The following is a 26,587-nucleotide window of genomic DNA, read 5'->3' on the forward strand; positions in this document are numbered from 1 at the left end:
TGATCCAGTGAGACTGCCAGCCCAGGAGACGTCTGCGAAGAGTCCCCCCGAGCCAGCTCTGCTGTGGCACTAGCTCCAGATGAAGGCCCCGCTATGGTGGGTGCTGTACAAACACAACATGGCCCGGGCCTTTCCCTAGTCAGCAAGGGTAAGAAACAGGAGAGGAGCACAGGCAAGGGAGTACAAGCAACCAAGAGACAACGTGACCTTGCTGAGACTACAGGAGTCTCCATGCCTAAAAAGGCTGAACGGTGCTTTCTTGGAAGCATTTGGCATTTTAACACCAACACAGAGTTTGTTCAGACCCTATAAGCCATCCTGGAGAAGAGCGGCCTGCGGGGTCCACCTAGGACGCCTAGTGCAACGCGGCACCAAACTCCAGGGCTGTGGTCCATGCGACTGTAACACCCCCATGAAACACCCCATGCGACGCCCCCATGAAATAAGTACAGGCACCAAGGTGTCCACGCCTGGAGTCACGCACGCAGAAGGAAAGGATGAAGGCTGGGCTCCAGCTTCGCCTCTGTTGTCATGTCTCCAGCTCTCTGCGTCCCCCAGCATGGCTGATCCAGTTCCAGGTGGTGAGATAAGGATGGCTCTCGCCAAGGAGAGGACCAGCCCTTGAAATCTGCATGGGTCAGATGATGCCACACAAACTGCCCGCACATTGCCTCCTGTCGCTGCCACCACCCGGTGTCCGGCAGGCTCTGCAGAGTTCAGCAGGGCTGAGCGGGATGTGGAACGAGGAATAGAAGGTGCAAGAGAGGCCATGTGTTTCCAGATGAACCTGGAGTGAGATGGAAAGCCAGAAGGGGCATGAAGAGGACTTGTAGGGAAGACTTCTGCATCAAGCGATGGGTGAGAGTGGGTGAATGGACGGAAAGACAGCGATGCTAGATGGGTGCAACTGAAAAGAGGAGGTTTTGGGAGGGGCTGGAGACAGCTGAGGGAAGCCCCAGGGAGGTCAGCTTTGAATGAGGTGCCCAGAGGAATGAAATGCTCTCCAGAGAGCACAGGCCGAGGAGGACGACAGCACGGTGCTGCAGCTGAACATCCTCTGGCCTTAGTCCTCAATGGCAAAGGGGTTGCCCAGGGGGGTCTGCTTTTCCCTTGGATTCCCTCAGCCCAACCCAGGGTTTCATTTGGGGAATAACCTGGAGAGAGGGAGGAAGAGGCAGGGACTGTGGGGAGCTGGGGATGAGGCAAAGGCAGGAAGGCTGCAGGGGGAAGAAGTGAAGGAGGGCAGAGGGCAAGGGAGCCACTGCATTCCCCCCTTCCCCCCAGTCACTGCTTTCCCTGTTGTAGCAGTGGGGCGGGGAGGAGAGATTGACGACAACCTCCGATAATTATATTCTATACGTGGAGAATTATAACACATGTACACCATACATGTTCATAGATTCATAGATTTTTAGGGGCTGGAAGGGACCTTGCAGATCATCGGGTCCAGTCCCCCTGCACTGGGCAGGAAAAGACAACCGGGGTCAAGCGACCGCAGCGAGGTGACTTCCCAGTCTCTTTTTGAAGATTTCCAGGGTAGGTGACTGCACCACAACTGGAGGGAGGTTATTCCCCAGTCTGGACGCCCTGACCGTGAAGGAATTTTTCCTGGAATTGAGTCTGAAGTGGCCTTCCAGGAGCTTGTACCCATTGGTCCAGGTCTTCCTGGGGGTGCCCTAGTGAACAGCTGTTCACCGAGTCTGTGATTTACTCCCCTGATGTAGTGGTAAGTCACTATCAAGTCTCCTCTTGGGAACTAAGGAGTATCGCTTCCTTAGTTTTGCATGAGATGCAATGGTTAATGCATGCCAGCATGTTGTTTGTCCTGCCGAGTACCGCATCGCAGTGCCGGCTCATCTTCTTGCGATGGTCCGTCATTACCCCTAGGTCCTTTTTGGCTGTGGGACAAATCAACTTGTCGCCATCGAGCCTGTAGGTATGTTGGGGATTGTTTGCCCCCAGATGGAGCACCTTGCACTTCTGAGTGGTGAACTTCATCTGGTCCAGGTCCGCCTGTACCTGCAACCCATCTTCTGGCATGAGCATGCTCCCCCATAACTTGGTGTCATTCGCAAAGTTGGCCAATGAGCTTTTCACTCCCCCATCCAAATCACCGATAAAGATGTTGAAAAGCACTGGTCCAAGCACGGACCCCTGAGGGCCACCACTGGCCACTTTGTGCCAGGATGGCACAGATCTGTTCACGAGAGCCCTCTGGGTCCTGCCATGCAGCCAGTTTTCCACCCACTGAACTGCTGAGCAGTTAAACACACAATCTTCCACTTTTCCTACAAGGATATCGTGGGATACTAGATCAAAAGCCTTTTGGAAGTCTAGGTATATAATGTTCACCTTCTCTCCCGTGTTCAGGTGGCGAGAGACCTGGTTGTAGAAGGAGATGAGATTGGTAAGAAATGAAGCCGCGATGAAGCTGTGCTGGCTGTCGTTCACAATCTTACCCTCAATGACCGTATCACACACAGATTCTTTAATGAGTTTTTCCGGGATTTCCCCTGGGATGGAGGTTAGGCTGATTGGGTTATAGTTGCCCGGGTCCTCCCTTTTCCCCTTCTTGAAGATGGGCACAATGCTGGCCCTCTTACAATCCTCAGGGATCTCTCCTGTGCCCCACGATTTCTGAAAGAGTTTTGCCAGGGGTCCCGCAATAACCTTGGCCAGCTCTTCCAGCACTCTTGGATCGAGTCCATCCAGTCCCGCTGACTAATAAACATCTAGCTTTTCTAGTTGCACCAGCTCAGCATTCACAGTAGGGGGGCTATCCTTCCTCCATGCCCCTTGTGATCCCTATCTCGCTTGTCTTTCCCCTTGGTCCAGTGAAATACTGAAACAAAGTGGGCATTCGGGAGTTCAGTTTTTTTCTTGAATGTCCATTACTAGCTGTCCTGAGGTGTTAAGCAGGGGTCCCCTGTTTCCATTTGTTTTCCTTCTGCTCCCTATATAGCTAAAGAAGGACTTCTTATTGTCCTTGACTCGCTTGGTTAACTTCAACTCAGTCGCTGCCTTAGCTTTCCGAATCATTTCCCTACAAGTGCAGACCACTGATGTATCATCCTCTTTAAGGACTGCCTCTAGCTTCCACTGTGTGTACGCCTTGTTTTTTTTTTTCAAGAGGACTGTGATGTCCCTATTGAGCCTGAAGGGCTTGCCAGCCTTTCTGCTACCTTTCCTCTTTGCGGGAACGGTTTTCTTTTGTGCTTCGAGGACCGTGTCCTCGAGGAACGACCACTCTTCTTGCATGCCGTTCGCCTTCCATCCCAGGTCCCGCAATCGCCTCCCCTACTAATGCTCTGAGCCTATTGAAATCAGCATTTTTGAGGTCTAGGACTTCAATCCTGCTTGTTGTCGCGCCCCATAACGCCGGTGCACCCTTGACCTGCGAGCCTGGGTCGGCACGACTGGCTTGGCAGGAGGAGTGGGATTTATGACCAGGCAGGTGGGTGATAACGGTGAGCAGGAGTCAGTATGATTTAAACACAGCGTGATGGTTTCACAAAAGATTTATTTTACTTACGCTTTTGATGGCTAGAGCGTAGGCAGTGAAGCTGATTGATTTAGTTACAGCATGCAGATATCATGTTACCCAGCATTTACAGGGTGGGTAAGACAGTTGCTTCCGAGCGATTCATATAAGCCATTGCAGTCTGCAGATTACTAAGAGCTCTTGATAAGAAAGATAACGCCGAAGACAGATAAACGGACCGGTAAGACGAGACGGGGGTATGCCAAGGAAAAAAAAAAATATGCAGGCAGAAGAGATAACATTCGTTGTGCACAATCTGTTCTTCTTGAGTGTATACACAGTTCTCCGTTCTCTGCTCTCTCTCTCTGCTTCTCTGCTTTGGGCGGAAGTTCTTTCAAAGTTATACTTTCCGCAGGTGACCAATTACTATACACTAATTATAAATAATTAATGAGTTGGCACTTGTGCTTTGTTTGCTCAAGTTTCAGAAAAATTGGGGTTATTTTTACTTGGGTGGTACTGGTTCTGTTTGGTCACAGGATGGCGCGCGTAGCATATTTAATTTTACAACTTTACTAAAGTCAGCTAATCTCATTACTATAGGTACTTTATCTTTTGTGCTGGGCTGCCAAGGTCAGTTTGTCTCTCTCATATGAAAACTCAAGTTTGAAATGAGGCACAGACAGGGGTGTGTATATGCAACACTGTTAATACAGAGGGATAAACTACAACCACAGAGTTTGTTGTGTTAGCTTCTGACCCTTTGTCATCTGACCTTTTGCCATCGGCATCTGAAATCAAAGATTTTATCTTTGACACTTGTTTGTTTGTCAACCTTGCGGCAGACAGTGAACCTGATAATTGAAGTCACCCGTGATAATCAAGTCCCTTGCATGTGTAGCCTCTTCCAGTTCTCAAGAGAGCTCCAGATCCAGCTCCTTCTCTTCGTTTGGTGGCCTGTAGTAAATGCCCACTAAGCTTGACTCAGAGGGTTTCAAGCTGCTTGTCTCTGGGGCCACCGTCAGCCTCCAGAGAGGTGTATTGCTCCCTCACATAGAGAGCTATCCCTCCACCTTTTCTCCCTGCTCGGTCCCCTCTGTGCAGGGTGTTGTATATGTTATATGTGTGTGTTTGTGTGTGCGGGTGCGCGCACATGTATAAATTATATATCTATATAAATTTCCATATAAAGAATCTAATTATTGGTGGGGGGGGGGTCATCTTACATTCAGGGTCAACTTAGATTTGAGTAGAGGTGATAATCAATGATCTGAAAGTAAATAAGCACTGAGATGATGACATGCACAGAATGGCACAGAAGGATGAGGAGAAGATGGGCACGTAGAGCAATCCGGATTGCTTGAGCAGCTGGACGTGTTCAAGAAACATGCATGTGAGTGGCAGTAAATGCATAACTCTATGTCTATGAAGACAAGATGCCACCTGCAGCCTGGAATGGGGCGTCGGGGGCTGCAGCCTTGAAACTGGTGACATGGAAAAGCATCTAGAGATTACATAGGACAAGAAAGAACAGGAGCTCCCAGTGGCTGGGCAAAGAGAGCTCGTGCAATCGTGCAGATGTAAATGAAGGGCCTTAGTGAGCAGAGGTGCCCCAAACCAGGCATTTCCTGCTGCTGTATCTCTTCCTGCCTGCTGTTGGAGGCGAAGACAATGCACAGGCTCCTGCTGGGATGGACGGCAGCTGCCCCCTTTCTTCGCAGCTCCGGCTGCCATGAACAAGTTAGGCCTGTGCTCACTTCCATCCCCAGGCCCCCGGCCTCCTCCCGGTTCCAGCCATGATGCAACCGGGGTTTGGTCTAAAAACTGAACCTCGGTCCACAAAGCACTGCAATGACTGCGCTCTTCCGGGACGATGCAAAACCCAGAACGAAGTGCATGAGATCTGGGGGGAAACAATCTTGTGATTGCAGGAATCTGGGGATGAAACAACCTTCTCTGTCTTCCAAAAAACACCACACTTCATCTTTCTGAAAGCCTTCTCACCATAAGGAAAGGTCATAATACAAACATGCCACTGTGTCACCAAACCTGTGCCTATTTCTGGCAGCCTGAAAAGCTTCATCCTGAGCACAGGTTTGACCCCCATAAAAGGAGAAGTACGAGAAGTCCCAGGAAATCCAAGAAGGACTTTATCTTTCCTATGGATTTTACATGTAAGGTGCTCAGAGTCCATGGCTGTGGGATGACGGCATGAACCCTTAAGGTACGTAGGTGGATTGCCAAGTGAAGCAGTGGATTCCCCATCTCTTGGCAGCTTCAGATCAAGATGGGATGCCTTCCTGGAAGAAATGCTTTCACTAACCCCATGCTACTGGTGTCAACACAGGACCTCCATAGCCTGACCTTCACATTTCCTTTTATTCCCTCATCTTTCCCTTGTGTTGACATTTATACACCAGTGAACTCTCCAGGTGGGCGGCCCGCGGCCGGACATCCCTGGGTTGTGATCCTGACTGAGCTCCCCCAGCCACCCAGATCTCCAAGGGCTGAGAGGCTCGATGGGAGGATCCAGCTGGTGAATGGATGAGCTCCTCTTGACGAGGACTGAACCCAGGTCCCAGTTTATTGCTTTGTGTCTCCCAAGCTGCTGTGTCTTCACATGGGAAGCAGCAAACCGAGCACCTGTGATCTTTAAGCAACCCACATGAATTCGCCGGCAGGCAACCGCGCCTGGTGTCCAAGCCGAACTCCAGCTCCGAGACCTACTCTGTCCAAACAAAGATCCCCCCGGCGCTGGGGTTTCTTTTAGTTACAGCTTGAATCCCTCTCTGCCCTCAACCCGTGTACCACGTACCAGCCACATGCCAGCTTTCCGCGAGGCTCCAACCCAACGGCAGCTCCATCCTTCTTCCTGTGATATTGAGAAGCATCTTGCGAGCTTTGATGCCTGACTTGGAGCATGCTGGAAGAGTCCCAATTTCCAAAACAACCCAGACAAACAGGTTCTTCGGCGAGTCTGAAGCAGGACCCCCCAAGTGTCAGAAAACCCTAGTCCTCTGCCGCCCACAGCCTCCCCAAGCACTGGAGAGACTTTTGCTCATCCAAAAAGGGCCCTCCCCTCTGTTTCCGAGATCTGCCCGTGCAACACGCGCTGCTCTTCATGCCCGCCCCCTGCCCTTGCACCCACCCAGGCTCATTCACACCTTTGGGATTCACCTTGCAGGTGGGAGGCAACCTGCTGATCAAACCACGGAGCTGACGAGCCCCTCATCATCGGCCGCCTCCCCATCCCATTAGCTTGCCAAGCTCTGAGTCAGCCGCCACCTACACCTGAACACGAGCCTGGAGGCTGCATGACCTCCGTGGAGGTGTTGTGTCATTTCCCTTCGCCCCACGGGGAGGTGTTGCAACCCAAGACACTGCCTGCAGCCAGGGCAGGGCGAGGGAAATGCAGGAGACTTCCCAGCTGGGAGGACGCCAGGTACCTCTCACCCACGGGCTGGAACCGGGTTGGAAGCAGAGAGCCGTTTGCGGGGAAACCCCGGTGCCAACCCTTTGTCAGCTGAATTGCAAAGGTGCTTGGGTATCTCTGCCAGTTGGCAGGTGGATGCGGTCCCACTCCGCGCTGCTAACGACCGTGGTTGAGAAGAGTTAACAGACAGATCAGCTGGGAACAGCCAGAAAATTTTCAGTGTCACTTAGCATTTAAAGGAAGGGGCCACGGGGGTAGTTTGCTACAGCCGCCTTCTCGCTGACGAGCCCAAAAGAGCACAAATCCCATCTGATCGCTGTGGAAACACCCCCATACCTGGCAAACAGGCCATTTGCCTTCTCCTCCTCATGTCTGATGACTCTTATGTGCCCTGGGATATGGTCCGGGAGATCACAGAATCATAGAAAATTTGGGCTGGAAGGGACCTCAGGAGGTCACGTCTAGTCCAACCCCCTGCTCAAAGCAGGACCAGCCCAACTACATCATCCCAGCCAAGGCTTTCTCGAGTCGGGTCTTAACGTGCTCTGCAGACCACGCTAGGTCTACTCTGCACCGCAAGCTTTTCCTGACACGGCGTCAGCAAGGGAAGGAAGAGACCGCGCTCCTCAGCTATTGCAGCTCTGTGAATGGGTGCGGATGCAGGGACCAAAGAAAGCTTCTGTGCACTTGGCTCATGCAACTTAAGGAGGTGGCTAAGTGGATGGAAAGCTCCTCTCTGTCTCATGAAGGCACTCCCATGCCCTAGCTGTAACGGCAGAGGCTTCCTACTGTGCAGACAAGCACTTTGCATGGTGTACGTTGGAGAACAGTCACTGAGGAATCAGGACACTTGGGGTCTAACACCAGCTCTGCCCCTGACCTGGCATGGTGGCCTTGGACAGGCCATTTCTTATCAGCTGCATGCACAACGGAGACCCAATTCCAGCTGGGTGCAATCACCACCGCCTAGCAGCTTGCTGGCCAGGTCATCTGCAATTTTTAGCTTCAGGAGAACTCTACACCCCCTCACTGCTTCTTGTAGTTTTAATAAACCTATTCATGAGTAACTAAAAAGAAATACCATTTTCAGCTGGCTAACCCTCTAGCAACACTTGCTCAAACTGCTGGGCTTGGTTTCTCTGTCTGTCACTGGGCTCTGGGCAAGACGGACCCGTGGCCTCGACACAGCAGGGCACCCAAAGCAGGCCCCAATGAATATGGATCTAGGCTCACTATCTACAGTCTGCACAGAAAGCACCTTGTTAGTCTTAGAAGTGCCTCCAGGGGCACGAGATTGAGGGTGAATCAAGAAGACCAACACAGGAGACCAGAACAAGGCTTGGGGTATCCAGGCAAGCAGGTGGCCCTGTCTGGAGGGCAGGGTGCGTTAATGGGTGAGGAGCCGGGTGTCAGTGCTGTCACCTGTAGTACTCGGTGGCTGTGGCTGTGGCAAACATGAAGTTGCTTGGACTGGTGCATGCAAGGGGTGCTGGAAACCCTTCGTACTTTATCCTGAGCTTAGTGGTTATGGCCTGCAAATGGCCCAGCTAGCACCAGGGACCGGCTGGTCATGGATGCTCACGTCTAGGCGTGTTCGTAGACAATAAACCCGACCACGCTCTTTGTGGCCAAAAACCGATCTCTTTCTTGTCACAACGAGGTGGTTAACGGCTTAACGTCCCGGACGGGAGGATTCCTGATGGCGCACACGGGCAGTCCCATCCAGCCTCCAAATAACACGAATGTCATCGGACAACGTTGCCGGCACAGGCGAGTCCCTGCAGACCTACAGGCGGTTCCCAGCGAAGGGAAGAGAGGCTCACCTTGGGACCAGGGACAGAGGAGGGCATCTCCAACATCTCATTTGTGGACCACAGAACAGGCAGGGGCAGGCCACTGCTCAAGCCACCGAGCGTCACCCCGTGGCCTCCCTTCGACTACCACGCAGCCTCTCCTGGAAGGGCCTTGGAGGCGACAGCCGCCCCAGGCAGCAGCGCAGCACTGCAGAGGCGAGTCGGCCCTGCCAGCTGGTGCCGGAAAAGCCAGGCGGGCATTTTCTAACCCGTACAGGGAAGGTGGGCGCACACGCCTTGGACGGAGAACAGAGCCTTGCTGGGAAGCCTCCCTCGAGGCGGGGGAAGAGCCTCCCGCCGGCTTCGCGACTGCACAGACCGCACGCTGCAGATGGTGCGGCAAACGCCGGGTGCAAGGCTTGTGCGGCGATAAGGATCTTAACTGAAGAGCGTCTGGGGGAGGTACCGACGGCTCCTTCCCAGCTGCTGTTATCTGCAGCAATCCCTTCCTCCAAGCCAGTGACTCACTGTGCTTCGAGGCTCACCTCAAAGTTTCCCTGAGCCTACAGCCGGCCAAACCTGGCTTCCCGTACCCTCGCCCTTCCCGCACCTGCACCGCCCAGGCCTCCCCATCAGCACCGTGGGAGCTTGCTGGGATTTGGCCGCCTTTACGCAGGGGACTTTTCCGTCGACTGGACTGCAGCCTCTTGCCCCCTCGGCCAAGCTCGCCGGGACGAAGAGGCAGCCTCCCCCAGCCCCCAGCCAGGAGCAGGAGACCTAGCACAGGCATTTCATTCAAAAGATTGGATCTTAAATGAGAACAAAAGCCACCTGAGGCTGTGACGGGGCACTGGGTCTAAACACGACCCCATACAACCCCTTGCTACAGCACGCGCCCTGAGATCTCCGCTCACGCCATGCTGCGGGCTACGTCCTCCATTAGGGCACGGACAGTCCCTCCGCACAGTGCGATGGGCACTGGTTTTGTAAACGGATGAACGTTGCCCTGGGATAAGGAACGGACAGATGTGCGGCTATCCTGGGACAGTTCAGCTACGGGGCTCGGGAGAAGGTAGCAGCCCGCTCGCCTTTGGGATGGATGCGGATAAGGGAAAGCTCAGCTGGTCTAATGGACCGTGGTCGTACTCATTGGCTTCCTGCAGTGGTCGTTAGCTGCTGGACCGGCTGAAGTCGTTCCAGTTCAGAGGTCTGCATCGTTTGTCCGCTGCCGGGTTTTAGGCTACTGCAATGCTAACTACACCAACACAAGTGTGTCATCTGCCCATCCCCTTCACCTGCAGCAGAGCTGGGTGGGACCTTTCCAGCCAAACAGGTTTAGGTTTCTGCCAGGACGTATCAGAGGAGGCAATCGGCGCATTGATGGGCCGTGTCAATTCTGCACAACTTGGCGCAGGCACTGGCCATCCTGGCTTGCTCGCCTCCCTGGCGCTCAGCCCCTGACCTGGCGAGCCACCACGGGCCTGGCATTTGGAAGTTCCCAGGCTTTTCTGCAGCTCGGTCAGAGCCGGAGCACGTTGGAAAAGCTCCCCTGGCAGAAGGTTTTGCATCTCCATTCAGGACCTGCCTTTTCCCACAAGCGAGAGACGGCTGCTGGAGGGCAGTGCCAGCTCCCACGCACCAGCAAGGAAGTGAGCACCGTCAAAGGACCTGCTTTGGCCCTTGCACATTAACTCTGGGTTGCAGTTCAACATCGGTGGGGATCCACCTCGATCCCCGTACTGTGCTACCAGCCTCAGTCTGTCCGAGGCTTTTGGATGGCTTAGGGTACAAATCAGCCAGGCATGTGCCCAGATTAACGTGGCTTTGTCCGGCCCATCTGCTCACAGCATCATTGCTCCCCATTAATCACCTCCGTCACTACCTAGAGTTGGCCTCAACCAGGTAGGTGGAGTTAAAAGGTGTTAGCCTGTGCCTAGTCTAGAAGGAAAAAGTCACGACAAAATGACTGCTAACTTCAACCTTCTCTTAATCTAGATGTGGCCTTCAAAAGGGAGCGTACGTAAGACTAGATTGCCCCATGCCGGAGCTAGGCCCTCCGCTACTGCTTGATATCACAGCTGTCATATTGGCCACTTACTTGGTGGAGCTGCCAGGCCGCTCTAGGACACGAGTGGCACTTGCAATATGGAGTGGGCCGGAGCGAGCAGCTCGACACAGCAGGAGATTGAGAAGAACCTCACTTCTGCAAATCCAGGTCTGGCTGCCGCCTGCACAGGGGCTACCCAAGGCATTCAAAGGGCTTGGGGTCTGCCCAGCGAGGCTCATCTCTGATTTGGGGTCACGGAGTTGCAACACCAGGTACGACTTCAGGCACTAGACAGCATCGCCCCATGGCACGGTGTACACACGGCTGGGCGCTCCCAGGTGCACACAGCCGCCGCCAAACCCCAGATGTTTCTCCAACGAGCAATGCAACACGCTCGTTTTGACAGAGGCACTAAGATAAATTCACTGATGTTCAAGAGGCCTCGATACCACGGGGCGCCAGGGAAGATGCCGTAGTCGCTGATGGGCCTGGTGCGAAGTTCAGGTCACAGTGGCCCAAACTTCTGGTCCTCTGCTTTGAAGGTAGTGGGACTTCATATCCACAGACTCACAGGGCTGGAAAGGGCCTGTAGGATCGTCTGATCCATGCAATCTCATGCAGGAAGGTAATGCAGAGATCACTCATACGAGATACAACAGCACCTGTTCAGTGTGGTGTCTATCCCAAATGAAGTGGGTTTTTTCCCTAATGCAATGAGGATCGTTTAAGGTCCCGTGCTGGGAAAGGTTTGAAGGTTTTATGACATCTTGTTTTACATTCCTCCCCTCGTGACTGTGGTTACCTGCTGAGAAACTGGAGTAACGTGCATCACCACATCCTCCTTCCTGGCGCTCAGGGACCTACGGACTCTCAGGGGCTGTAACACCTGCCTTGCAACCTGGGTCTCATGCTGCACAGCCTCAGGTTTGCAGTGCCCGAGGCAGGTCTGCATTCCTTCCTTCGACACCCCGAAGCTGCTACTCCTGGGGCTTTCACACATGGGTCCAACAGGCAGACAACTCACCAGCTGCCCGACAGACGAAGCCGAGGGCGGCTGGTTCCACCCAAGCAGCAGACTGATAACAGGAAACAAGGAGGGAGATTTAGACAGGGAACCATGCGGGCAGCACAGCAAGTGGCCCAGTTAGCAGAGCATAGCATGGAGAGGCTAGAGACCTGGCTGACCATCTCTGCCACCGACCTGCTGTGCAACCATGAGCAACTCGCTTCACCTTCTCTGCACCCATTTCCCCTACCTCGGCCTCTGTGTTGTGAACACGGCAGGGCACAGGCTGTCTCTGCCTTTGCAGGGCACAATGGAGTCCAGATCTCCCAGGAGCTCAAGCTTGTCCCATATTATAGCAAGGACGAGGACTTAATAACTTTAACGAGCTGCAAGACTCAGACAGGCACTGAAGAAGAGCTCATGACACACAGTGACATACAAAACAGTGAAGCCTTTTATTTTCTCTTGCTTTGCCGGAGGTGAAACCACCTTGGGAATTTTATAAACTCAAAAAAAGTGATTACTAAAAGGCGTACATTTCTTTTTCTTTTCTTTTTTTTTTTTTTTTTTTTTTTTACACAAGACATAAGTAGACAGACAACTTTTTTTCATTTAAAAAAAGGTTATAAAGTGTCAAGATCCTATACCTCAGCTGCATATCCAAAGTGATGCTGTCTGGTATAAAAGCACTGGGCATAATAATTTAGCTATGGCTCAGACAAAACAAACAGAAATGTCGACTGGGTTTAATCTACAGACTATCAAGATTGCCCAGAAAAATCGAAAGGAAAGTATGCAATTCTTTGTTGCAGAGAAAGAACCAGTGGGGAGGGAGGGGGGTGTCTTTGGGAGAATATATTATCTAAAGTAAAGCAGAGCACTTAAAAGAGACCCCAGGAATGCCTGTTATATGCTCGAAAAGTGATGCACAGTATTTCCCGGCCCCAGAGCGAGTGAAGAAACCAGGCAAATCCCTTCCTTCCTTCACCAGACAGCAGCCACCAACTAAATTAACAGCTGATGCCTGGCTACGAAGCCAGGCGCCGGATGCGAGCGGAGTAGAAGACCTTTTAAACCGTACTTCAGTCAAGCATCTTCCTTTTGCTTCAATGCAATCAGTTTTGGAAAAGATAAAGCAACTGCTTTCGTTTGGGATGACCGAGACCCTCCGGGTCTTCCAAAGCTGGTTCCTGATAACCCTGCCGTGAAAAGCTCTTCAAGCCCAAGCACCGCCACGTCAGCTTTATTGCAAGACCCACAATCTAATTTACAAATGCAAAGTTACTGAAGTACGCCTAACCAATCGCGAGCTGCCTATTTGCATGGGTGCGCCACGCTCCTGCCACCGCCTCCTTTCACTAGTCGCTATTTTTAATTTCCCCTCCCCGTCAGACAGCATCGAAAGCAGACGGGAGCCACGGCCGCTTTCAGAACACGCTCGCACACAGGAAGCAAGAGGAAAATGCACATTTATTTCTGTTAATAATGTCCCTCCCGCCCAAAGCTCACATGCTGCTCACTTCCTTCGCAAAGTGCACGGCGGCGCTGCTGATGTGGGGAGACGTGTGCGCCCGTGTAGCTGTCCCTTCGGGCGGCTGAAGCGCATGGGAAGGCATGGAGCCACGCCAGCGCTCGGCGTCTCAATGCTGGGGAAGGTCTGAAGAGGTGATGGGCTGGGGGAGGCCATCAGAAAGGTGGGTGGCCATGTTTTTGCCCTTTCCCCCCCCTTCCCCTGAGGAAAGGCATGGAGTGGTTATTGTTCCTGCTTATTGGTTTTAATTCAAGCGCTCAGAAACGTCAGGCTAGGCGTCCCTGGTTTTGCTGGGAAGATCCAGCGAGGCAGACCGTGGTCTGTGCATCTCCTGACCCTTTGAGAAGGTGCCCAGGGTGCCAAGTCTCTACCTAACAGTTTTCTTCCCCTACTGGGGCTTTTTTCGTTTTTGTGGAGATAAATGAGGATTAGCATTAAATTGAAACAGAGCAGAAAAATCTCTCGCTTTGCCTTTTAGTCAATCAGGTCTGCTTTTGTTGGTATAATACCCACAGCCTACCAAGCTTTCCATTCATCCAGAGGCTTCCAGGAGGACACAAGTCAAGCTGTGGATTTCTCATGTAAAATAAAGCAAGCTGGAAAAAATCCCAACATTTCAGGCCCTTTGTGGTTCCTTTAGGGATACTTCATGGCCAAACATGGATACCCAAGGCCAGGGCATGAGTCCAGCCACTGGGTCTGAAGAAAGCAGCAGGCTTTCTGTAAAACTAGACCATTCATTCAAGGTGTCTACAGATGGCTTTAGACACCTGCTTTTGGACCACAAAGCAACAAAAGGTACAACGAAGCTGCTTTTTTTGGCTCCACGGGTCACCGCAAAACCTGGCCGCGGCTGCTCAGCCGAGAGGTCGGAGGGAAACTGCGCGCAAACTTCCTCTCTGGCAACTCAATGCAATGGCTGCAAGGCCGCGTGTCAGAATTGCTGTGCGGAGGCCACCGCTTTGACACCAAACCTGCCACTGAAATCACAAAGCGACTTCACACAGAAGGACAAAGGGCGGATTTTCTTCTCGGTGTTTAGGGGGAAGTCAGTAGCCTCACTGGCTGTTAGGAACATCTGCTGCTGGCCAGCAATGGCAGCACATCTGGAATGGGAGACATCCAAGCACTTTGGTGGAAGGGGGGGTTGCTTGCCTCATCTAGATGGATCCTACAGAGGAATTTAGCAACATGGTTCTTCAAAGCAAGGTGGAAACCAAAGATTTGTTTTTTGGAGCATCTGGCAGGAGCCTCAGGCCCTCAAGGGGGGCCATTCTTGCCCCTCACCCCCACTGACACAGATCCCTGCTCCTCTGCTAGGATCAGGAGGGCAGAGAGAGAGAGAAGCCTCCTTCCAGGAGATAGTAGTTTTGTTTGGCAGCCCCACCATCATCTCAAGATGCCTCCGCACATGAAAATAATAGCAGTCCCCACTGAGGTGGGGGCAAAGCAGTGGCAGCTGGATGCCCACCTCAATCTTGGACTGGTTGTGCATTTGAGAGGATTGGAGCCACAAAGAGGAAAACAAGGGTTTGGCGGAGAACACGCATGTACTCCCGACCTAGCGCGGGAGTGATGGAGCCACACAGCGATCATGTGTCTAGCAGCTCTTGCCTGTGCCAGCACGTTGGATACGATGGAAACACAGGCCACCTTCAAGCTGCATCAGCTACTGCTCCAGCAAGTCTCTGGCCCTCTGATGCAGCCTGTGGGGTCCTCTTCCAGACCAGACATGTCTGCAAGGCCACCGTCACCTTTTGGGAATAACCAGGATGGGGTTTTCTAGGCCTTGGACTCTGAAGCCAGGGCCCACTACAGGCAAATACGCTGCGGTGACACCCAAAGGGCATCTTCGATGGTAGGCTGCCTGCCCCCAACCAAAGGAGGCGAGTCCTATGTCAGGACAGGCCAGCGCGATCCTATACCGTTTAGGCAAACCTGGATGCTCTCACTTCCAGAGACTCTCCCAGGTGATTTCTGCTCTGATCCCAAGGCAGGCAAGAAGAGGGGCTGGCATTACAGCAATGCCGTGCTCCTCGGGAGAGCCCAAACGGGTCTGGAATAACACACTCGCAGGTATGCAGAGGCACTGGGCGGGCGAGGAGCGAAAGGGTGGGCAGTGGGGCTGCAATGGTCTCCAAGCGCAGTGCCAGGCAGAAGAGTAGCCTCCCTGAGGTGCTGGGAAAAACCCTCCGGGCTCAGGCTGCCACACACGACTGGCGAACGCCTGGCATTTACGCTGCTGCATTCTGGAGAGCTAAGAAGATGCCTGAGTTTTTAAGAGGTGGCAGCTGAGCACTTTGGGAATGTCAGGGCATTTAAGGCAGCTCAAGTCAGGTACCCCCAAAACTGAGGCACCCTTGAGCATCAGGGCCCACAAACACTTCTATTAGAGACAAAAAGCAGGCAGGTGGGTGCTACTAAGGTGGATCAAGATCCCTTCCTAGGATCCCCCAGGACAGGAACAAAGCTGGCCCGCGCACTGTGCAACGGGAACCGCTCACGTCACAACGGCTCGGCTCAGCCCGGCAGGTTGAAGCATCTGTACATTTGCCGCCTTTGCATGTCTGCAGGCGGGGAAGGGGAGGATTCCCTTCTGCTCGGATGTGTGTGCATGTGTGTGTGCATGCATGTGCAGGGGGGGCGGTTGTACTTCTCTCTCCCTTCAGGAGTCTCCTAGGACCTGCCTGACAGCCACACGCAAAGCCGGTGCTGCTTAGAAACAGCCCATGGAGAGATGAAAGCCCCTGTGGAAAGCAAATACCTTCCATTTTAATGCGCTAAGTCCTCCCTACCTTTTGCCAGCAGGAAAAAGTGTTTTACAAGAGGCACCTACAATACTACGATGAGCGCTTGATGCCACAGACGTGGCACTGCTCCCCGGCCTGCTGCATGATGCATGGCCCGTATTCACTGGAAAAACCATCACAGATTTCACCCAGGAGAAAGGTGGCTGAACGAGTCAGTGGTCTGCTACTGGCGGGGAGCCCCGAGAGGCGGCTACTGGAGGAAGCTCAGAGCCAAGCACCTGACTGAGGGGACGAAGCTTCAAAAGCGTGACCAGAAACAGCTCGTGTTTGAACGCTTCGTGGCATCGACCTAAGCAGCATCTCTGCTCAGAGAAAGGTGCCGTCTTTACCACGGCGGCTGCTGCTCTGGGGCAGGCTGGGGATATGAAGGGCACGTGCTTGGAGACGGAGACGGCTCAGGAAGCAACAGGCGGATGCAACGTCTGGCCGTGCCGATACCGCGAGACCAACGCGGTGGCACTTGCTGCGGAGGGGTGCGCTGGCCATTTATCCTCCGATCCAGCCGCCGTGCTAGCAGAGCCACCCAACACGGGCCTGGCCTTGCCACTAGCAGACCTGGGTGCTTTGAACTTCCCCCACAACCCATCCATGGGCAAAGCAAATGTGGTAGTGGCAATGCTCACATCAGGTGGCTCAGGCCACACCAGGGCACCTGTGGTAGCAGCTGTCCCTGTCATCAGACTGGCAGCAAATTAAACAGGTTCTTCACTTTACTATTTTTTCCTTTTTTTTTTTTTTTTCTTTTAAAGCTTGTGCCTTTAATAAAAAGCTTAGAAATTGCCAGCAGACACACAGACAGTGCTCAAGAGAGGGGGCTGCACAGGGCAATACCGCTCTCCCCCCTCCAAACCAAGGTTGCGTTAAAAAACCAGAGTGGGGCCTCTGAGCTGCCTGGCCGCCCGCGCGCGACCAGAGCTCTCTTGGCATCACGGCCCCGTCGGCGCGAGGAGCTGGGTGGCAGGGACGAGGCAGGGTGTGCCCCTCGAGTATTGCACTTCTTTCTCTAAGCCCACGGCACACATGCAAGCAGGGAAGGGTCTCCCTGTGTTACGCGGCCCACTGGGGAAGCCAGAAAGTGGCTACTAGCCCCTTGAACAGCTACTACTAGCCTCTTGTGAAAGACCTGCAGGGCCATGGGGTAATGGGGGGGGAAGACCTGCAGGGCCATGGGGTAATGGGGGGGGAAGACCAGCAGGGCCATGGGGTAATAGCAGGGGAAGGGGCATATTAGCCCATGCAGGGAGCTGCTGGGCCACTTGCTGGGCTAAGAGAGTATGGAGAGAGGATCAGCACCCAACCCCGCATCTAGAGGGCTGAGCCTTTCTGCTGGTCTTTCAGCCCAGCAGTGGCCTTCAAGGCTGAGCAGACGCTTGCTGAAACCCACCCACCCGCCCACGAGAGTCCAGAAATCGAGGCCAGAACTTCACATTCTGGCACTTTACCTCTTGTGCCTTCCCCTTCCCCCTCAAACGGCCTGGCTGTCCCTTCTCCCGTCCAGCTGGCCCCGTCTGGTCTGCATTTGTGAGCACCCAGACGACCTCCCTCTCCTGCCGGCAAGGAGACCCTTTAGGGCCACAATCCCTGGCAGTCCCTGTGCCCACACTGCCTCCCCAAGACAGACACATTTTAAAGTTGGAGGAAAAGAGCTTCCGGGGGGCTGCGTGCTCCCCGCTAAAGAAAGGCGAGGGAGAAGAGGTCCCCTTAGCACGGACTCTCTGGCCAGAGAGCTCAGCTCTGCCGAGTTAAGGGCAGGGTCAGTTTACCGACGCGATTCATGGGGAGGCGGTCTGTACATACGCTGCTTGTCCTCGCCCCCCAGCCCAAAGCCGCCGACCGGCGCCCCGCTCCGAGGGAGCCCGCCCAGGACAGATGGCAGCCACGCGCAGTCTCGGTGTGAGGTGATCCCACGGCACGGGAAAGGGTGGGCGTGTGCACACGTGCGTGTGTTTGGAGTGGGAAGGGAGGATGGGCAGCTGTGGCTGGCATGCAAACAGGATGTCAGGGCACAACCCAGCAGATCCCATGCAAGGGCTCAGCTGGGTGGCTCCAGCCTCAATGGGCTGGTTTGTGGCTGTTGCGTTCCCAGCTGCAGCTCCGCTCCTCCCCTCCCCGTCCAGGCCCAGGGTGTCATGGCAAGGACCAGGCTCTTATTGCAGGGGTTTAAAAGGGTTGCTTTCCAGCCAAGCAGCCCAATGGACTTAGGCCCTGACTCTGTGTGTGGGGAGATGGAGGGTGGAACAGAAGGAGGGAGAGGATGGGGAAGTGGGCCACGCTAAACTGTCCATGAAAGCCCAGGGTCAAATGCACACCCGGCCTCCCTCCTTGGCTGCAGCTTGCCAAGGGTGAGGTGGCATTTGAGAGAGAGCGTGCCCCTTTACATGGGAACGCGGGTGCTGCCTGGCCCTGTGCGCGTGTGTTGGGTTGTGTGTCTGCACGTGGTTGTTTTGGCAAGAGGTCGTCGAGGTTACATGATGCAGCATTTGTTCTTGTGGTTGTGAGGGTCCTTGAATCGGAGTCTCTGCTTTGGCCGGTACTTTTCCAGGTAGGTGAGCTGCTTGCTGTTGATGGCTCCCCGGCGCTTCCTGAAACACAAAGGCACAGACGTGAGTGCTCGTCGCCAGGCGCCGGCCTCTTCCCCGGAGCACAAGCTGGGCCCAGAAAGACTGACCGGGCCCCTGGGGATGGGTCAAGCAGTGAGCTGGTGGAGACAGGCGACCTACTTGCCCACCCTCAAGAATTAGAGGAGGACACGTCTATGTCCGTAACATATTCCTTCCCTCTTGAAGGAAAAGCGTGGTTGAGGGGCATGCAGGCTAACCGATCTCATGGGGACAGCGATGCCAGGAGGATTCTGGTCTACAGAAGACCAGGGGAAGGACCGGATCCCCTGAAAGGGCTCGTCTCTCCCTACCCTTGTATCCACGGGAATTACAGATGTCTTGCTGCACGTGGGAAAGAGCAGTATGAAAAGGAAGCGAGCGCGAGCAGCATCCCTCAGCTGGCAGCAGGAGCTGGGGACCTGCCAGCGGCCGAGGAAGGGCTGAACTCGCTCCTGCTGCACGGGCCGCTGGCGGTCGGCGCAGGGGGAAGGCGCGGAAGAAGCCACGCTGGAGCAGCGCTCGCTGGAGCTGCCGGGCCAGAGCGGAGCACGACCGCGGCCGTTCGAGTGAGACAGCGGAAGAGTGCAGAGCCTGCAGCTAAAGGCAAGGGTCAGCAGCGGGGAAGGATGTCTGCCCTAACCCAGGATGAGAGATGCAGCCAGATGGCCTTAATCCTCCCAGAAGGACAGTCAACTGCTCCCCTCCGCAGAGGTTTCACCGGCGCAGAGAACACCCCAGCTCTGCAGAGCCCGTCCCCTGGAGGGCTTCATTCTTCCCTCCCTCTCCTCCCCCTTCCCCATCCCCATCCCAGTGCCGAGTCAGAGCCCTGGACCCCCGCTCTGGGGAAACAAACCTCAGGTCGACTCCGGAGGCTGCGACACGAGCATCTCAGATACACGTGCAGCAGGGGACCTGCGTCCTGCCCATCCTTACAAGTCAGCAGCCTGCTGGCCTAGCATCAGGCCTCTCTGCTCGTCTCCTTCCCTCCTCCAACTCCTCCCTAACTCGCCTGACCCAGTTCGTGTCGGAGCCTTTGATTTGCCTAACAAAAAGCTGTCGATACCGAGGCAGCCCGGCCCTTTGCCTGTGGGAGTCTTGCTCTATTAACCAACCGCTCGGGCTTCCAGCAGGAATTCTGCATTTGTAGGTCACCGGGAGTTGAGCAGACTAATTATTCCCCGATCCCTCCGGCTCTCAGCCACCAACGTAGCTGGGAAATGGTCACCCCGAGGCCGAGCAGCGTAACAGCTGAGCTGGGCTGGGCTGGGTCTCATCAGCTCTGAAGGGAGAGCACAGATCAATCCAGACACCAGGTCTAGAGCGAGGCCCAAGACATGCACAGTCCAGCTGGCTGGGGCGGAGAGGGAAGCAAAGGAGAAAGCGGCGGGAGGACGGGGATAGTGCCTGGTTTGCTCTCTAAATTAGAGCCAAGCTTCATGTCAGAGCTTTGGAGGAGGAGGAGGAGGACAGGCTTTCCCCCACCTCTTCCTACGCAGCCAGGAGGCAGGAGACTCCCTCCCCGCACCCTGATCTCCTTTTGCTTCAGCATCTGGATGCTGTTCTTTTAAACAGCTTCCATGCAAATAGCTCCGAGCAGATAAATCCACATACTTGACTCTGAAATGTGCCATCTCCTGGTTCCCTTGCATGACCCCATCATGAGCACCCCGACTGACCCCTCAGGACAGCCGCCTCTGGGGGACGGCCAAGATAGCCCGGCTACTGTACGCAGTGGAACTGCTGTGGGGCACATGGCAGGCAGATGCATGATGGGGCACTTACTGTCTAATGAACTGAATGGCATCTTCATACTTCATCCCGCTCTCAATCAGAGCCAGCGCCACGAGAACTGGGGCCCTGGAAATAATGGAGAGAGATGATTTTCTCGCAAGGGCTCGTTTGCTGCTTTAAGTACGGGAATACCAGAAGTGAGGCATGAATAGTCACATACTCTCTCCAAATTTAAATCGTACTAAGTCCCCTCCGCTCCAAACCCTCCCACAGGGATGACGACCCACAGTTACGCAGCGTACATAGCTCATGCAAAAAAAAAAAAGCAATGCTCTCACATCTAAGCATTACGGTAGATCATGGAAGGGAACTGCAGCAGCACAAATATAACGAGCATTGATTGGCACGAGGCACCATATAAATGCCGGTTTTTAGGCCTTCTAATCACGGGTTAACATCCAGGTGGAGGCACCGAGCGTACAGAAATGATGCACTATTGATCGTGGGTCAAAATAAGGAGGACAAACCCTGCAGCAGTTGGCCGCCCTCCTACAGGAAAAGCTTTGACAAACGATCAGTAATTAGATAAGATGAATTACTGGTAGGTTCAGTACGAAACAAAGTGAGGAGGGTTAGAAGCCAAGCATCCAAAAGGCACCTTCCCACTTTAATGGGGGAAGAGTTTGCAAACTGTGGCTCCAAAACAGACTGGAACGCAACCTTAAGTCCTTGCAATTATCTGTCACAAGAATGACGCGGGCTTCCACAAGGACCGTCAAGCTCATTTCAGAGGCTGCTGCAGACCGACTGTGCAACAGCTTGTGAAGGGAAACACAAGCAGCTGGCTGCTAGCACAAAGATCACCTCCTTGCACATCACAGTAAGGGTGCCAAGGATAGGTATCTGCATATCCACAGGGGTCGGCCCACCATCATCTCACCCCTACCTAGTTCAGGCCATGCATGTCATTTCAGACAGTGCCTTGCACTCCCGGTGCTTCAACAAGCAGCTGTGGCAACAAGGATGCCCACCACACCCTCAATCTTTAGGCACCGGCTGCAATTTTCAAAGCTATCTGGAGTCTCAGTGCCCCTGAAAGCTAGCCTGACTCTTGCATCTAGATCCCCAGGTTTGGAGATGGCAGCCTGGAGCGTTCTTCTAAGTGACGAGACTAAGAGGCCATCTGGGCTGTTTAGCACCGATGGACTTTCCAGACACATCACTGCAATGTATACTTATGGACCAAGGGTTACGTGTCTCCCATCAGCTGGGCTCAAGCAGATGCACAACAGGGCTGTGCTCTGTGCCGTGCTCAACCTTGCACCCGAAAAGACAGAAAGAAGCTAATGAGGGACTGATCTGGTCTGGGGAAGGAGGGAGATCAGGGCTCGGGGTGCGTGTGACACCATTTGGTCTTCCTCCTGCCACATTATGGAGCGGAGATACCTGTAGGTATCAAGTATTTTGCAACACCAGGACTTTCACGAGTTTCCTCAAAGGGCTGGAGGCCCTTTGTCATCCTCCCCTGTGCCCAGAGGCAGCAGCTAGCCCATGCACAAATGCACATGGAAAGACAGGCCTTGGAAGAGATGGGAAATGTGCTTTGCCTTCACCTCGTCCTCCATGGCACGCTCACTCCTAACAGCTGCAGATAGTGCTCCCCCACCTTGCATCTTGCTCCCTTTGTTGGGGAAGGTTTGCCCCAGGGGCGGCTTTTAACCCCTCCTGACCCTGCTACTTACCGGCCCAGGCCAGCCACGCAGTGAACTGCCACGCAGCAGCCGGGGTCCTCGCAAAACTTGGTCTTCAGCAGGTTGAGCCAGTCATCCACGATCTTGCTGGGGGGAGGGGCGCCGTCATCAAAGGGCCAGTCCTAGAGGAAGCACAAGGTGGGGGTTATGGCTCTGCGGCACTGTGCCCCCAGCCCCACGGAGGCAGCCTGGCTCTGCAGACCCCCAGCCCGGAGAACGGTCACACTCTGCTTCCCTGGGAGGGCAACAAAATCCCGTGGGATCAGAGGGGTCGGAGCACCTGCACAGCAGAGGGAGACTCTGCGGCCTGTCTGACCTCCTTTGCTCACGCCCCACGCGGGCGCTTTGCGGGCCCACATGCTGGGCGATGCATTTGCAATACGTGATGAGGTCGAGGAGGGTGAGACCATAGGAAACACATGCAACTGCCCGCACACACCTCCAGTAAGTGACCCCTAACGTGGCTGCTTCGCCCTCTATCACGGAGCATGGCGAGGGTGACGAGAGTTATATCACTTCCCTAACTTGACAAGAGCCCTCCTGTGCCACCAGTGCCTGGGCCCACCCCGGGGGTTTTGCCAGCACAGGCTGGGCCCACTTTGTACCAAGGCACGCATTTGGGACAACCACCCTGCTTCATTACAAGCTCATGGGGAAGTGACTGCTCTGTGCAGACCGGGGCGTCCACCGTATTTGACTCCCCGTGACGGACACAGTCTGCTCAACCATTCGCTGGACGGTCCAGCTCCTGCCCCACAGGTGACGGGGCCACTTCAAAGGGATGGAGCGACGAGGCTTCAACCTGGGCACGTGCAGAACGACGAGCACGTTTGAAGTCAGCCCGTGTTCAGCTCACAGGGCAGCGAGGGGAGCCCTTGCCTTTCTACGCCAGCTTGGCCGCAGGGAGGGAGGGAAGGAGGGGGTCCCCCCCGTCCCGGCACACACACGAGGGCAGCTTCGAGGCCGAGAGCTGAGACAATAGCCGATGCGAGCCTCCAAGGTTCATTTCTAGGATACGTGGCCGTGGCTCAAGAGCCCTGTTGCTTCAGCTAGACAGAGCGGCTCATCTCCTGCCTCCACAAACTCAAACCACATGCGGAGCCTGGCAGAGGCTGCAGCTCAGATGGTCGAACCGAGCGTGGGTGGGAACCGTAACTCGGTGCTGCAAGGCTGCCAGACCCACCCGCGGGGAGGGGGCGGCGGGGGATGCCGAGCGTCGCAGGCTGCCTTCCCCAGCCAAGGAGTTACAACTTCCGAGCAGGCACACCCCAGCCGACCACCGAAAGGGGAGCTGCAGACTGGCCCGTGCCCAGGAGCCCGAGGAGGCAGCCGGCGGCGGGCCCCCTTCAGAGAGGCAGGAGGGAGGAGGCCTGCAAGGTAAAAAGGGCAGGAAAGCTAGGAGGCTCTTAACCGCAGATACCGAAACCACAATATTCCCGTGTTTAACTTGAAACAAGTGCTCTCCTGTCCCGCCCCTGCCCTCCCCCCGCGCCGCCTGTTCTCGGCCAAAACAAAAGGAGCTCGGATCCGCTTTGCATCCACTTTGCAGGACTCAGGAGGAGAGATATGCAGGGCTTGAGAATTTGCCTAGGTTAAAAGCAGCCCAAGTCCAGGCTCGAATTAAAGCCTGCTATACAAAGACACAGGTGCCACCCACGTCCTCGGCGTTGCACCCACCTCGAGCAGACCCTCGGAGCATCCCCTGGGCGTGGGTCGGTCACGTCAGGCGTGGGGCAAACAGAGATGGGGTCCAAGTGCCCAGCTCAGTGCCCTGGAAGTGCCTCAGGCGGAGACCCAAAAATATGCCGGGTCTTTTCTGAAGTGTGACCTGGGGGACTTGCTCTAGAAATAAAAGGCAGCGATTGCTAACCATGAGGGTAGCAGAGCCCTCAAAACCCCTCCCGTAGGGACAGGATGGACTCCCCATTTCTTGGGGCCTTTAAATCAAGATCCTTCAGCAAGACTTGGTCCACCTACCCACAGCACTGCTGGGAGCTTGGCGGGGGCTGCTGGGATGAGCATGAGGGGGAGGAGAGCTGGGGTCACACCTGGCAGCACCCTTAAAGGGGTTTTGCAGCACTCAAAACCTGCTCTTTGATAAGCAGGCCACCCTGCCGCGTTTAAGATGGGCGCCCAGTTGGAGAAGTGACGGTAGCCGAGACCACCAGGAAACTAGTTACCTAGGGGGAGGCAGGAAGGGTGTCAACAGCTTGGGACCCCGTTTCATTTGACCCTCCCGAGATCAGGCCTTTTTAAAGGGTTGAGTCCACAACAGGGAGCCACTTTGGACAACCTTGGCCCCTCTTGCTTAGATGGGCTGTGCACGTCCTGCATCACGACCGCTGCCTAGACGATCAAAAACTAACACTAAATCACTGCCGACTCCTGTCGAGCTGAACATCCGCTCCCTGGGCATCGTCAGCCAGTGCCTCGTTAGGGAGCAGTCACCCAGATGCCGGCAATCCTCCTGAAATCAGGCAGGGCACCAGCTGGGGATGATGCCGGGGCTAGTCCAACACGACTTGGGCAAAGTTGGTTGCATTGCCAGGGAAGCTGGAAAGGGCCTAAATTTGATTCGGGGTTTGTCTGTGCCCAAATCGGCGTTATGCCAGCGCTGACATTTTGGTCCAGCTGCAATCTGATTCACACTGAAATAAGCCTTTGCAAACCAAGCCTCGTTCAGCCTGGTGCAATTCTGCCATCGCGCCAGCCCTTGAAGCCTGGACAGAGCTTGCAAACCAGCTGTGCACAACCAGAGCGCGTTCGGTACGGGGGTGCCTGTGGCACGACCGCGTGGAAGTGCCCCGAGGGCCCTGCACCAAATCCGGCGGGAGCAAATGCAGCCTTTCAAGATCCCAGCACTGCGGTTGCAGACCCATGGCTTTCGTGTACTTGTGAGCAGACTTCCTTACAGGAGACCCCGTCTTCAAAGCGCTGCCCGGCAGGGGAGGAGGAAGCCGAACGGCAGGATGCCCGGCTATCCAAATGGCTCCCGGCCCATGCCGTCCATCCGAATAAAGACTTCCCCACCAAGTGCTCAGGCTTGGAAAGAGCCTCTTGCTGGACGAGCTCTGGCGAGAATCTGTTCTGCAGTCGGCGCTGCTCACGAAAGCCTGGCAACTTCGCGGCGCGGGGCTTTGAACTGCCCCGGGCTGCTCCCACGCTTCGCTGACAAGCACGTGCAGGGCTGGGGGCGCGCCTGGCTGCGGTCGCGCCGCTACCCTGCCACATCACCGGGCCGCGTGCTCTCCCGGCGGCGCGTTCCCGAGTCCCGCGAGCGTTTCTCCCCCGTTCCCTCTGCCCTCTCGCAAAGCCTCTCAGGCCGAGCCCCTCCACAACCCGTACGCAGCTCAACGCTGCATCTTCCCTTTTTCGTTCTCTTCTTTCAAACGCTTATTTCCTCCTTCCCTCCCACCCGAGCTGCCGCCCTCCTCCTCCTTTCTGCCAGTCGGACATCCCCTTCTCTCAAGTTCCCACTGAATTTTTCCTCGAACAGGACTTTGTGCGGGGCAGAGAAGAAAGGGAAGAGTTAGTGGCTCTGTTTTCAAGAAGGGGCTTAATTTCCTCCAAGTCCCAAGCAGCACTAAGCACCGAGGTCTCTTGCACTAGCATGCTCCAGCGTGAAAAAGCCTCCAGCTCTCAGCAGAGGAAGGAGGTGCTGACCTAAATAAGTGAGGACACATGTCAAAGAGCTTGCACAGCATAACAGGACCACAGAAGTTGTCTACTTTCATGGGAGCTGGAGAAACCTAGAGAAAGCAGGTCGCAGAGGACAGAGAAACGGGCTGGCAGACTCGCACTCTATTCCCAGCTCGGATATATGGCACGACCACATTTCATTTATTTGCCCATCAAACGTCTGCCTTCTCTATTTAGGCTCATGGTGTTTTGGGGATGAGACCATGTCTAACGGTGCCACGACCTCGCTTGGGACCTTTACATGCTGCTGTCATACAAACAGCATTACTTGTGCGATATAATGCCGCGAAGGCCGGCACGCTGCACCATGCAGAAGGAATGCATGCGGTCACTAATCCACGCTTAACGACCGAGTAGTTAAGCTGCCCTGCTGAAGTCATCACTGGGACGGGATTATGCAAAAAGCTGTTGAGGCGCACGGATTATTTCAACCAGGTGATTCAATATTGCTGACCCCGAGCACTGCTATGAAAATCAGCAGCCGCATCAGGAGGAAATCCTCCCTGCCCGAGTCACCCCACATCCGGCAGGGCATCGCTGGGCAGACACCACTTCCTTCAACTCAGGGGCCTGGCATGCCAAGCGGGTTAGCCTGAAGCGATCCAGGACTGGAGATGGTAAATGCAGACTCAACGCACAGACTTTAGGGGCAAGGAAAACTGGGCTGAAAGGCCTGATCTCCTGCAGGAAGTCCGTCCAGGTCTC

The 26,587-nt window shown here is 54.8% G+C and overlaps 1 protein-coding gene and 1 long non-coding RNA gene across 11 annotated transcripts in view; one reads left to right on the forward strand and one right to left on the reverse strand.

The window, feature by feature from the left end:
- The first annotated feature begins 4,234 nt into the window (after positions 1-4,234).
- On the forward strand, positions 4,235-14,070 carry LOC109322327. The gene is made up of 3 exons (XR_002104356.1): positions 4,235-4,246; positions 4,725-4,730; positions 13,498-14,070. It is a non-coding gene; the product is annotated as an uncharacterized LOC109322327 (long non-coding RNA).
- Positions 14,071-17,128: 3,058 nt separating this feature from the next.
- The window catches only part of PTP4A3 (protein tyrosine phosphatase type IVA, member 3), a 69,212-nt gene continuing 59,753 nt past the window's right edge, over positions 17,129-26,587 (reverse strand). For 9 of the 10 annotated variants that reach the window (XM_019553319.1, XM_019553360.1, XM_019553384.1 and 6 more), the window contains 3 exons: positions 22,175-22,305; positions 20,484-20,558; positions 17,655-18,683 (listed from right to left, as the gene is read on the reverse strand). In XM_019553319.1, the coding sequence (XP_019408864.1) occupies positions 18,566-18,683; positions 20,484-20,558; positions 22,175-22,305 (324 nt within the window). In that variant the 3' untranslated portion in view covers positions 17,655-18,565. Of the gene's footprint in view, positions 17,140-17,654; positions 18,684-20,483; positions 20,559-22,174; positions 22,306-26,587 lie in introns of those variants that run through there. The other variant, XR_002104351.1, reaches the window with a different exon arrangement.

Source organism: Crocodylus porosus, unplaced genomic scaffold (genome assembly GCF_001723895.1).
Source record: "Crocodylus porosus isolate Cpor-Errol unplaced genomic scaffold, CroPor_comp1, whole genome shotgun sequence".
Classification (NCBI taxonomy): domain Eukaryota; kingdom Metazoa; phylum Chordata; order Crocodylia; family Crocodylidae; genus Crocodylus; species Crocodylus porosus.